At 30.8% G+C, this 13,669-nt stretch overlaps 1 protein-coding gene across 2 annotated transcripts in view; it reads left to right on the plus strand.

Moving 5' to 3' along the window:
* The first annotated feature begins 9,665 nt into the window (after positions 1-9,665).
* LOC106680998 (involucrin) overlaps positions 9,666-13,669 on the plus strand; it is a 30,629-nt gene continuing 26,625 nt past the window's right edge. Inside the window, exon 1 of one of the 2 annotated variants that reach the window (XM_014421087.2) lies at positions 9,666-9,802. In XM_014421087.2, coding sequence (XP_014276573.1) covers positions 9,800-9,802 — 3 coding nt within the window. In that variant the 5' untranslated portion in view covers positions 9,666-9,799. Of the gene's footprint in view, positions 9,848-13,669 lie in introns of both variants that reach the window. The other variant, XM_024360471.2, reaches the window with a different exon arrangement.

A 13,669-nucleotide genomic window follows, 5' to 3' on the forward strand; every position in this document is an offset into this window, starting at 1 on the left:
TATACACATCAAGTAAATTTGCTGTAAGTGATATTATGACATGATACAAACGTGTGGAGAATCTACTCATTGATAGAACTCCAAAAACGCTTCTAAAAGAGAAGATCTCGAGGCCATCTTCTTTTCAGACGTCTAGGAAGATTATTAGGTAGTGAAGGAGAAGCCAGGTCAGAGACGAGTTGGTTTGGGTGGTTGGGAAGTTTATTATGGAAGGATTGGTAACTGGTTCTGGCCAAATCGGCAACATAGTAGGGAGCATTAAGGATTTTACGAGGGGAATTAGATAGTTTAGTGGAGCTCCAAAGCTCAACTCCGTATGTCCAGATATGCCTTATAATAGTCATGTAGATCAGTCTTGTGTAACGGATGGGAATTTTTTACCGTTTGTCTAGTAAATGTTGTAATAGTCGGAATTGGCGAGCAGTTTCCTGTCTTTTCAGTCTTGTATACTAATTAAGATAAACATTTTGCTGATTGCACCAAAATTAAATCAAATAGATTTAAACATATTAGTATAATCAGTAATTTTGTTTCTTTTCTTATAGGAAAACAAAGTTTATATTCATTTTTAGTTCCTCTACGAACTCTCAAATCGGAGTTCTCATAGCAGTCGAAATATAAAATATATTTGTTCAAGGTTTTCGCCTTTCTCTCAACAAAAATTGCAATAACATCTACGCCACTCCACCAATCAAAACGAAACTTGAAAGTGGTTTAGGTTCCTATAAATTGCACAAAATGATACTAATCGGACTCCACGTAAACAAATTAAAACTGGAGATATAAACTATATCGTTATAAATACCTTTTCTTCCTTATACGGGCATAAAATTTATTAGGTGTTGACACAGGCTGGAAAAACAGATTTTCAGCTCTCCAACATTAACAGCGTTTGATTTTGATAAAGTTATAAGTGATCAGTAATGAATGTTTTTCGTAAAAACAAGACAACGGCAGAAGTTTTATAAAGATTTATAGTTTTCAATTTTTATGAAAATTCGTATTTAAGAGTTTTGAAGGTTGCTAAAATTGAATCTGATCTGCATTTACCTGAAACTTTATTAGTACTTTTTTTTTTGCCTATTTTATTAAAAGTGCTTTTGGTTTATTTTTTTATATAAAATTACGTAATGAAATCAAATTAATAAGTAGAAAAATCAATTGAACTAACTATAAGAATTTTTGAATTAAGATATTTATTTATGTACATAATTTAAAATTTGTACCAAAATGCTAATTAAAAATAATTAGACAATAAAAAAAAAAAACTTTTTCATATATACATGTTTTATTTAATATCTCCTGAATTGATATATTTCTCATACCTTGGAAACCTCCTTTGTAGTATTTTTTTTACTTCAACCTATATATATCCAAAATTATTAGTTTTTATTGAATAAAAAACTTAAACCGATTTGAAAAACTTAACTCGATTTCATTAATATTTTTTGTTTATAATTTAAAATATGATTTTAATATCCTGCAGTATACATATATTTTTCAGGCTTGCTCTATACTATTTATTCTGCCAAAGCAAAATAATCTATAAAAAAAAGAGACAAAAATTAGGCTACTATTGTAGTGCTGTGTGAAATTCATAAAACTATTTATCCTTCTTTTTATAGAAGGTACTTGAATAATAAAATTTGTTACTTATTCTATATATTTCTTCTTTCTTTATAATAAAAAAAAAAATTACCTAAAAAATCTATGTTATACTAATCACAATTTAATTTTATTTAGATTATTATTTGTATATATTCAAAAGCGATCTGTAAGAGATGCAAGACTAATTATTACCGAGTTGATGTTCAAATCTATGATTAATGATATGTTTGTGCCTCGTGACTAAATGTATAGACTAATACGTATAGTTAAAATTTTGAATATTCTATATAGCAAAAAGCTATTATTCCACTTGTTTTAGTGTAACCACAAAAATATAAAAATGAGAAATGACTTATACATCATTAAATAAACCATCGTTGAAAATACAAACGAAAAAAACTGTTTGCTATTGATTTTCAAAGAGAATTAAGTAGCAGAAAAAATGTGTTTCCAGTAGCCAGACAAGGAGAAACTCAAATGTCAGGCTTCCTGACTGCCCAACTGAATTCATTATCCGATCTCAACTCATTAGTTCGGCAGTTTCTCAATATCTCTAGTCTAATTTTTAAAATTAGTCAATAATGGCAACTTAATTAATTAGTGTCTTAAGTTTAAATGTTTCAGGAACGCTTTGAACCTTTAAAAGGTAGGGGTTATGTGGAAGGCAATAATAAAGACAAGGTGTCCTCGTACGAATATTGTAAATGACATTAAGAGGGGATCAATATGCTTTGTTGGGGGAGATGAACCACTAATAGCTCTGGAGAAACTGCCGAAAAGGGAACTAATTTTAGGAGAAGGATTGAATATGAATTATGAAAGTAAATTTTTTTAAAAATGCGATGGGCATTGTCTTCCAGTTCAAAGCCAATGCTATATACAATGACTTTAATTAAATTTAAAAAAAAAATATAAAATAGATGATTTTTTTATTTAATACCAAAATATATAATCGGCCTGGTGGGCCTTCATGGTTGATATAACAGTTTTTTTTTTTAAATTGATTACGGCGGGATGGATATGGATATGGATAGTTTCGTACAAAAAACATCCCTAACTATATATAGTTATAATTAAGATAAAATAAATAGATGAAAATAATAATCGTAAATAAAAGCGAAAAGTAAAGTTTAAAACAAAAATAACGACATTCGTAGACCTAACAAAACAAACAATTGCCCTCTAATGGGTAAAAAAAAGTTAATTTGAAAAAAGGACGAAGAGAAAAAAATGAATAAAATAGATGTAATATGAATAATAGAATTAATAAATATAGAATTTATAACAGGATGTCCTGGAGCAGCCTGGATTTCAGTCTCCAGAGTGAGGTTGGGTTTTCCAAGTTGTAGATCAATGCTCCTTTAACTATCGGTAAATGGGAGTGGAACTTCATGGACCGTTTTTTGATGTAATCCTCTATCGAGTTCATTTGTAATTTCCGATGCAATTGACTATTTATTACAAACCAAGGAACATCCACAAATAGATGATTTATAAATTTCAAAGAAAAATTGAAGTCAAAATGACAGAAAAATCAAAATATCCAATTTTTAACACTATTTACACATTTACACATTGATATACGTATTTTCTGTTTCTTATTTCTTTTAATTATTTTTCTATTGCATTGTGCGTGATTTATTGCTTCATTACTGTCTATATGGTCATCCTTTTTTTATCCAATTTTTATTATTTTTCTTTTGTGTCGCTAATTGTAAGTTTTTATTATTTGGATATTTTAGTTCAGAAATTGTGTAACGTTATGTTTTTGACTGTTTAGTTTTAATTATTAATACATTTTGGTTAATGAAAAAAATTTAATTCTTAATCTCTTTTCCTATTTTTTTCTTTATCCAGAACATTTTGTAGGGATATTGGTCTATCTTAGTTGTCTTATTTTTCATTTGAACATTTCCAGCTGTACGTTTTATATTTTTTTACTGCATATTTTACAGGTTTTAATTACATATTCTGGATTTTTCATTGCATAAAAATCCGGGCCTTGATAATAACCTTTCATGCAGAGTGATGACATGAAATAATAATATATTGTTATGTATTATTTTATACTTTTTTTTAGGTTTCTAAGATACATCGAAATGAACGTCGAAACACGTGTCCAATATTTTCGGATATAGATTTAATTTATTAAATTATATTATTAATTGGATAAATTAAATTGGATAAAATTGGCGATTCACTCCCCTTCTGTTTAAATGCTATTTCATGAAAGTATATTTAATATTCATGAATTTCCATAACTTTGTAATTCAGCTTATTATTTATTTAATCAACAATGAAAGTCATTTGTGTCTTAATTAACTTTCTCTTCCTGATCCATTTAAGTTAATTCATTAATTTATTCGGAAGATCTTTAGAATCCGGTTCTGCTGTGATTTTTTGGACGGTCATTTTTTGACTTTTGAATCTTTACGAGAACCAAGTTATTGTTGTTCCTCACCGCACCCAGCTAATGATTCTACCTGTTTATTGTTTCAATATTATCCATGAAATGAGACTGATTTAATTTATGTAAGGCAAAAGACCAGAGCCCAAATTAAATTTGATGGATCCGAAAATTCGATAATCCTAAATTGAGTCGAGATATTTAATTCAAGTACACTCTCTTGAAGAATGGTGCCAAAACTGGAGGATTAAAATTAATTCCAATAAATCCTACCAAATCAGATTTACCCTTCGTCGTAAACTCATGACCTCTTTCCCTACAGTATCCTTTAATAATACCCCAATTATTTCTGTCGAACAGATCCGTTACTTAGGACTACATCTGGACAAACGACTGACATGGAATCCTCATACAACACTAAAAAGACAAGAAACTGCTCGTCGATTCCGACTATTACAACATTTACCAGACAAACGGCCTAGATTACCAATCCATTACAAAATACTAATCTACATGACTATTATAAGGCCTATCTGGCAACAAACGGAGTTGAGCTTTGGCCGTAGAAGTCTGCAGACCACTAAGCCGTGTGTCCCAATTAAGTAGCTTAAAAGTGTATTTTGGAACACTTTTATAGTACATTTGATTGTAAAAAACTTTTCACTGACAGACATCAGGAAAGATAATTTTAAACTAAGGTTCACCCGGAACTTTATATTGAGAGGGATCAAAAGTTGTTTTCTTGATGCTTAGTATATCATGCAACCACATATTTATTTATAATTATACTTATTGCAAACTTAGCGAGTGTAGAAAATAAAGGAAGGCGGAACGGAGAATGAACCCAATGGATTTGAAAAGATTTATAGAGTCATAAAAATTATAATTATTTATCTGCTTATAAAGTTTTAAATTTTGTTAAAAAGATGAATTCAACGATTTTACGGTTTGACTCGTATTGTGACAATATCGAATGAAAACATGTAACTGAATGAAACTGTAGGACTTTAAAATATAATTGAGATGTTAACACAACTGATTCCAAATATACAAATATTAACTGGTGTAATTTATTATTTGAGAGCAATCAGTATTTATTTAATTCGTTTGAAATAGAGGATTTTAATTTAAAATCTACAATGAAATAGGCAGAAAGTTCATTATTTATAATTTTAAACAATGAATTTTTGGAAAGTTGTATAAATTACAGGCGATTTATGAAGGTACCGTTGTAGGTGAGAGCGTTAACAACCTTAGCAACCACGTAACAGAAACGGCGCTGGTTTGATTCCGGCCTGGGCGGGTGAATTCTTATTTTATGGTGGTCTCACTGAATGAAAACTCGACTTACTCTGGTTAGAATAGGGTGGTAAAAATGGCCAAAAAAGGGGGTAAAGAAAAAAAGTGATGTGATACACAAGGATCTGGTGACTTCCTCCTAATAATATAACTAATTAAATACAATTATCGGTTGATTATGAAATTAAAGTATATTCGTCAAACCCTATTGTAATAAGGGTTTCAACGAGCAAGGCGTGTATTTAATTATCACTTGATTAAGCCAATGTTTCATTTATCTGGTTAGAAACGGTTGGCAATTCCTTTATTGCCGTGAGGTTGGCAAACAAAAAAAACAACATAAAAGTTTCCAACCGGCAATTAAGAACCTTGCCGTATGTGAAGATAATATAAATGAGCCTATTCATTATTAATTGGCCCTATTCAGTATAACAGGAAATATTAGTAGAAAAATCCATTTCTCAAAAGCTGAGTTACCATTAATTAAGGAATCATTAACTGGCCAGTGTAACTTTTTACGGGCCTGAAACGAATTAGGATCAGAGAACAGCGATGTATTTATTCATCATAAATGCTAGAGACTAAAAATGAAAGTTTGGTCAGGTTTATGGCAAGAATCCCGTTTGGTTAATTATCGTTACATAACCAATAACTTTCTTCTTTTATTTTGAACATCTCGCATATCAACCGCAGATCGGGTTAGTTTATTGCGGCACATATTTAAGACTAGACCAGTCTGAGCAGGATTAGAAAAATATTTAACATAACTTACACTTATATGTTTATTAGCGCAATCATAAATATCACCGTTAATGAACGCTCTTGGATAACTAAACTAATATTTAACCTTGGGATGTATAAAAAAAATGCATTTCTTTTATTCTAATCAAATTTGGACAATGGATATTATTAGGGTTTTAATTTATTATTCATTTTGTTTGTATATATTTTAAGAGAGTTTTTTTTTATTTTTTTTTTATTATTTTTTATTTTATTTTATTTTTTATTTATTTATTTTATTTTTAATTTTAGTATGTATGAGATCATTCATCACTATTACCTATTACCCACAACTTTGTGGCAGATTGTAATATCTATCAATAAATAAATCTATCAATTTGTTAATTTAAAAAAAAAAAATTACTATTCCAATATTCAGAGCAGGTGTGAGGTTGTATACATCACAAATGCATCGCGATTTGAGATAAACAAGAATAAAGAAAACTATACTGTTTAAATGATTTTTCACAGTGATATGATCATGCTTACTTTTATACAAATTACTTCTGGATAAATAAGAAAAATGTGATCCTAGAACCAATTTTGGTAAATGTTGGGGGAGGAGGGGAGATCTAGTCCGGCAATACCACTAGGACCAGGTCTTATTTACCAACCCCTGGCGGCTACTAACTAAAGTAAGTACTTCATTTCTAGGAATCTCCGAAAGATAAATATTAACTGCCCCGGGTGGGAATGGAACCAACAACTTTCTGAACCGAGCGCTCTCGGACCAATGCTCCAACGCGCACGGTCGTAGCTTGAGAACCAAATTAACCCAAGATTGTCAACATATTTTCGGCAGTCTCACGTTCTGGTTTTTCAAACTATCCTTACAGTAATGTTTCCCACTGATAGTTTTCTACAAATTTTCTATCAATAAATATCGTTTGTCGTTCCAATCACTATACTTATACCTGCTAATAACGTACTTTCAAAGCACGTTGATATAAATGCAGGCCTCGATTTTTTCTTATTAATTGCCTATATATTTTAAAATTTGACAAATCCAAGCTTATTTACAAGCAGTTTCAAACTCACAGATACAACTAAATTCTTAGTTTTTTAAAGACGTGGATTGCTCATCTTTTTTAAAGAGAAATATGCCATAAGGCAATCGAAGGAATTACAAAGTACCAGATATACATATAACTACCTTTATGTATGTATTCAAGTACTTATTTCGTGAGGGGGGTACGAAAACAAATCTTTTTTAATTTAATAAACAACTGCTGTTCTATAGGCCTGTTTTAACTGCTTTCTATTAAACGTAATTTATAGTTTATTGTATATTCTTAAGCAAGAGTCTATTTTCAAAGAATTTAATCTTAGGTTTCCTATTTTTAAGCACACTGCAGTAGTTAGATCTCGTATTACTGCTTCCATATTACCTCTTATCCGAATTAAATTAGGACCTGCATACAATTTATTCGGAAGATCTTTAGAATCCGGTTCTGCTGTGATTTTTTGGGCGGTCATTTTATGACTTTTGAATCTTTATGAGAAGCAACTTATTGATGTTCCTGACTGCACCGAGCTAATGATTCTAAATTTTATTGTTTCAATATTATTCATGAAATGAGACTGTATTAATTTATGTATGGTATAAAGACCAATTAAATTTGATGGATACGAAAATTACGATAATCCTAAATTGAGTCGAGATATTTAATTCAAGTTCACTCTTGCACGTCATTAATTGTTCTTGTATTCCTTTAAGTTTTTTTTTTTTTTACTTAGTGTTTTGGTCATCGTAGGCTTAGACGCTAGTATGGATTCCAATAAGCATAGATAATTGATCTATACCAGTGGTTTCTTACCCATAGAAGTCTGCAGACCACTAAGCCGGAAACTAAACCATGGGTGGACTTCGGGCAAAGGGGGTTTCCAAATTAAGTAGCTTAAAAGTGTGTGTCCTAATTTATCTGCATTAAATTAGGACCTGCATAAACGTAATTTAATTTTTAATACGTTGTACGTAATTCTGATACACATTTATTATTGAATTTGTGTAATATTAATTTAAATATAAGTATGAAAGGAATATGGTCCGGGTGCGGTCAAAAAAACTCAAATAGTAGAATATACTATTTTATTGAGCCTGAGCTGTATTTACTATCTTATTGAGCTAGGCTCAATAAAATAGTATATTCTACTATTTGAGTTTTTTTGACCGCACCCGGACCATATTCCTTTCATCTTTACACACGGTCAATCAATAATCTTCCAGTCCGTTAAATATAAGTAGATAACATTTATTTACTTTTCAAATTTATCTATCAAGTCCTTTGATTGCATCCCAAACTCTCCAGTCCCATATGACAATCCTCGAAGAATGGTGTCGAAATTGGAGGATAAAAATAAATCCCAACAAATCACATTTACTCTTCGTCGTAAACCTGCCGACTGTCCTACAGTATACTTTAATAATGTGGCTCTTACCCCTGTAGAACAGATTCGTTATCTTGGACTACATCTTGACAAACGACTAACCTGGAATCCTCACACAAGACTGAAAAGACAGGAAACTGCACGCAGATTCCGACTATTACAGCACTTACTAGACAAACGGTCTAAACTTCCAACTCATTACAAAAGACTGATCTACATGATAATAATAAGGCCCATATGGACATACGGAGTTGAGCTTTGGGGCTCCACTAAACCTTCGAATTCCTCTCATATCCAATCTTTACAATGCAAAATCCTTCGTAAAATCCTCAATGCTCCCTATTTTGTTACTAATAAAACCATCCATAAAGACCTAAATGTTCCTTATGTAACCGATCTAGCCCGAACCCGATATTATTCCTTCCATAATAAACTCCCTAACCACCCAAACCCACTAGTTTCTAACCTTGCTTCCTCTTCCATTCTTGGCAATCCTCTGAGGCGCCTGAAAAGAAGATGGCCTCGTGACCTTATATTGTAAACTGTTTTTATAGTTCTACTACTGGGTAGTTTCTCTACATACTGTATCATATCATTATGTCATTATGATAAAATTATCATTAAGATTATAAAATTTACTTGTTGTATTTTTTATACAGTTGTAAATATCAATAAATAAATTTTAAAAAATCTATCAAGTACTAATAGTAGAAATAGTGAAGACTTTTAATGACCCAAAGGGAGTTTTGAGAATCTTCATGGAGGAGAAAAATGGTATAGCTGAATAATTATGAAATGACATTACCATTATGACTAATTGCAAAGAAACATACATGGCATAAAAGAGGGTCCTATTTAGCGCAAAAAGAAGAAAAGAATTTGATGACATTGAATGATATTCACCACTTAAATATCCCTTTCTTGTTAGAAAAAAAATAGTTCTCAGCTATTAATAATATATAATCATACCAACCAAAAAATTATTTACCGCACTTAAAGTATGTTTCAGTTTTGTCTAAACGCAAATCACATGTTATACGTGCTCTTGAGGATCGTTGGCAATCCGATGTTGAGATCAGAGCTTCATGAATGTACTACCGTAGTGGGACCCATAATGCTACAAGCCACTCCAATGCCATTCGCTTTAAGAGTGCACTACCCTGTCCTACCACAGACCGTTAGATCGAGAGACCTTTAGCCAGACGAAGTGTTCCGCCTGCTGGAGAGGTTTCCCTCCACACCCTCCAGAGGAGAGAGAGCTGGAACGGGTCAGTGGCACACTTGAGCCAGTCTGGTGCCTGCGTTCCTCAGGGCAAGATGGTGAGTCCCTTTCCTATCTCATCCTCACCGCATGCCAAAATGCCGGTACGCCAATATGTTTACTAACAATATGTGCATTCGTTACTTCTCATGCTTGCTAATATCAAGGTTAGTAGCAGTACTGGTGATCCACCCTCTAAGACAGATGAGTTGGGTCAAACAATTAGTCTTCTGTCCTCATTAAGATTTCTGTTTCTAAGAATTTTTTTCTCTGCTATTGGTTCTTAATATAACGTAAATTTTATAATACGAACTATTAGATATTAAATTATGCACATCGTGAAGTGTTATTTTATTTTAATAATATTTATCCACACCAATTGTGTGCACAGAGATTTAGAAGCTTGGGGACATTCAAAATAACGGAATCTAACAGAAATTTCTTCATCAGTTTATAGAAAAAGTTTTTATCTCTGAATAAAAATAAAAATTTTATTATGCTTTAATATTGCTAAATTTTATAATATTTTTTTAACCCAACTTTTTAATAGCATTTGTAAAAAAAAATAATATGTAGTAAGTATCGATTCATACCATGTAATCATACTAAATAGAAATATGTATAAAAAAATTAAAAAGATAATAATGATAAGAATAAGTAAAAAAATATATGTAAACCACCAGTAAAATAAAAAAAATTGAAGTCAGGTAACAGTGAAATGATTTTTAACACATATTTACATACCCATACAAAATACATATTGAAATCTATAAAAATTCATTTTATTTAAAATTAAAAAATATGCTTTTAGATAAATTTGTAGTGGCTCACTATTTTAAATTAACACAGTAAAAAAAATTTTTGGTTTATAATATGACATTGAACGAATTAGTCTTTAATTCAAATGCCGACTTGAAACTAGTGCCGGCAATGGAAGCCGTTAAATTAAAATAGAACAATATTTTCTTTGCTTGATAGAATTAATTAAGTAGTGAAAAATCGATGTTTATTCTGGAATAACTGGTCTTGTAAGAATAACACTGCAGACAATTTTAATAGCATTTGTCTGGGTAAATTAACTGACGTTAAAAAAAAGTGAAATAAAACATTACTATGCCTGCTACAGAATGTCGGTTATTTTAAATCATTGAAAAATTGACGCTGAAAGGGAATAACTGTCAATTTTGTTTTTTAATTTTTATTTTTATTATTTTTTTTTTTTTAAGAAAAACGTTATATACTCAATTAGTACTTTTTTCGACAATATGTGCCATAGTTAATTTTTTTTTTCAATAACCCCTATTTCTGAATTTATGGTTTTTAGCATGAATATATATTTTGATTCTGTACTGTTTCCTTCTTTTGTAGTGGCTAACATTTTAAAAAGTTTTAATTTTGTTGCAGTGGCCATAGTTAAATTGAACAAAATCCTTTTTGAAAATTGTGGGACTTTTCAATTCAACGAGAACACCAGAATTCAAGAAAATCATTTTTTTTTTTCATTTTGTAGTAATGATGTATATGAAGACATTATTTACTGATGATATAGGATCAGATGCCTGTAATGAGGGCAGCATCCACTGTTATTTATTAGTTACTGTTAGTAACAGCTTAGTTAGTTATTAGTTACTGTTAGTAACAGTTTAGTTAGTTACTGTTAGTTAGTTATTACTATTGGTTGTTAGTTTTGTTAGGACTTAGGGCTTTCACGAAACATAGCTGATTGATCTCATGTTTCTGATCCCTTGCTGACGATAGGCTTAAAATGCATTCATTGCATTATGTCTCATATTATTCACTTATCACGGTGTAATGTTTCAGGAGATATTTTTCTTTTTAAATTCATCTTCAGTAGTTCATGATCATAAAAACTACTAAGCAAATATTGTTTTATGGACTACTTTCATTTACCAGTTATTTATGGCTTCTTCTTAGGTCTATCTTCTTAAAATTATACAACAGAAAATCTGAAATACGTTTTGTTGTTTTAATTAATTTTTTTTTTCAAAGGTCTCGTATTTTTTTAAAACCATGTAGATTTATTTTTCAGCTGAAGTGCATATTTTTTAACACGAGTATCAAAACTTTTTATTTATTTAGTACTGTTGATTATTAGATAAAATAAGGGTTTTTAATCTAATAATCAACAGTATGTACTCGAACTACTGGAAGTAAGATGGGGGAAACAAGCTAGTTAGTGTAGAATTTATTTTCAGGATTTATTTTCTTATTAGTCCAAAATGAACAAAAAGTTAATCCTCACAAGCTGGAATCGAACCGGTCTCCGCTTTCGCTATCCTTAAGTATCTGCCCCCAAGAATGAAGTATAAGAAAGCTTTTCTCTGAAGTATCCATCTATTAAATGGATATAATTATTCAAAAAGATTTATTCAACACTTAAAAAATTCGAGTGGTAAAATTTCGATCTTCATGCGGACATATCTTATAAAATAAATTTGTGTTCTCCTGGTTTGGGTATTAATTTTTAAGTCACAATTGGATATAGGAAGCGAATAGGAAAGAAAAATAGAGTCAAATTTGCGTGGAAATTAGTAAATTCATATTTTTTTTTTTTTACTTCACTCAATTTACGATAAAATTTGTTTTTACTTTTAAAACAAATTACGATATTTTTACCCTTGTCAATGATCTTACAAAGTAAAATTTTGTATGGGTGGATCATCATAAGTAATTAGATACATAAGTTAACATGGGACAAACGCTCATACGATTCTGTTTGGAAATGTGTTACGGAGAATTCTACTCAGTTAATGGAAGTGAAATAAGCAAGCCTACGTCAAGAACTTACTTGATACGCTGACAGTTGACAGTGCCTAATGATAACAGTTAGGTATTATTCACATTGCCAGCAAAACTGAAGATTTCCTTTTTGACAGACACCCTAAAATTAGGATCAGTGGTGGTGGATTACAATGGCTTTATGTTACCGGAGGCAAATGTACAAAATACTTCCCTTCTCCCCTCAAAAAATACCATATTATTTAACATATAACAAACCTAAAATTTAATATATCATTTGGGTTCAATTATAGTACTCTAATACATATTAAATTTTGTTCTGATTTATCAGTTGTTGAGATATTTTTGTCATTTTGCAAAACCACAGAAAGGCTGGTAGAAGTCCTGCTCCCTTTACCTTGAGTTTATGTTACGAAACGCAAATTCTTAAAAAAAAAAAAATTATCAATATGGCTTATGAAATAAAATTTCACAAAAATAATGGTGGTTTCCTAATTCCATATGTAGATCAAATTGGATCAAAACACTCCATCCCAAGACAATTACTTCTTCAATGGCACGTGCTATTTTCCAATATTCACAAGCATAATTTCGGTTAAATTCTTATTTTATTTTATTTCTTGACACTTTGACGACACATTATCGTCAAGATGTAGTGACTAGAGAGCACTTATGATGTGTTGTCAAGGGAGGTCACTTTTCTAGCTTGCGTTCAGAATGGTGGAAAGGGTTCAACCACCTCCATATCACGTTGGATTATTCCGAACCGTGCTTAGTACTGTTTTAGCTTCTATAAGCTACAATCCTTCTGGTTTTCTGCTCCATTAAAGGATTTTTGCACTCCCTCAATTTTTTCACTATCGATTTTTTTGACAAGTTTATTTATTTATATATTCTTTTATTTTACACGCTCCCAATAACATTTTTTTCATGTTAATTTACTTTAAAATCCGTTCAGTTATTTTATAATTATCATTCTTATAATGCCATCCCGGCAAAACAAGAAAATGAAATAGCCGGTCTATGTATATGTAAATGCCTAAAAAAAAAAAAAAAAGAAAAAAATTATAATTATCAGAGTCCAGAGTGCTAACCATTACACACGGCGCCATTGATTCTGCACACACATTGTACACTCGACAAAGCCCTTAAAATACCCATGGGTA

The sequence above is a fragment of the Halyomorpha halys genome, unplaced genomic scaffold (assembly GCF_000696795.3).
Source record: "Halyomorpha halys isolate HHAL.00 unplaced genomic scaffold, Hhal_1.1 Scaffold303.1, whole genome shotgun sequence".
NCBI lineage: Eukaryota > Metazoa > Arthropoda > Insecta > Hemiptera > Pentatomidae > Halyomorpha > Halyomorpha halys.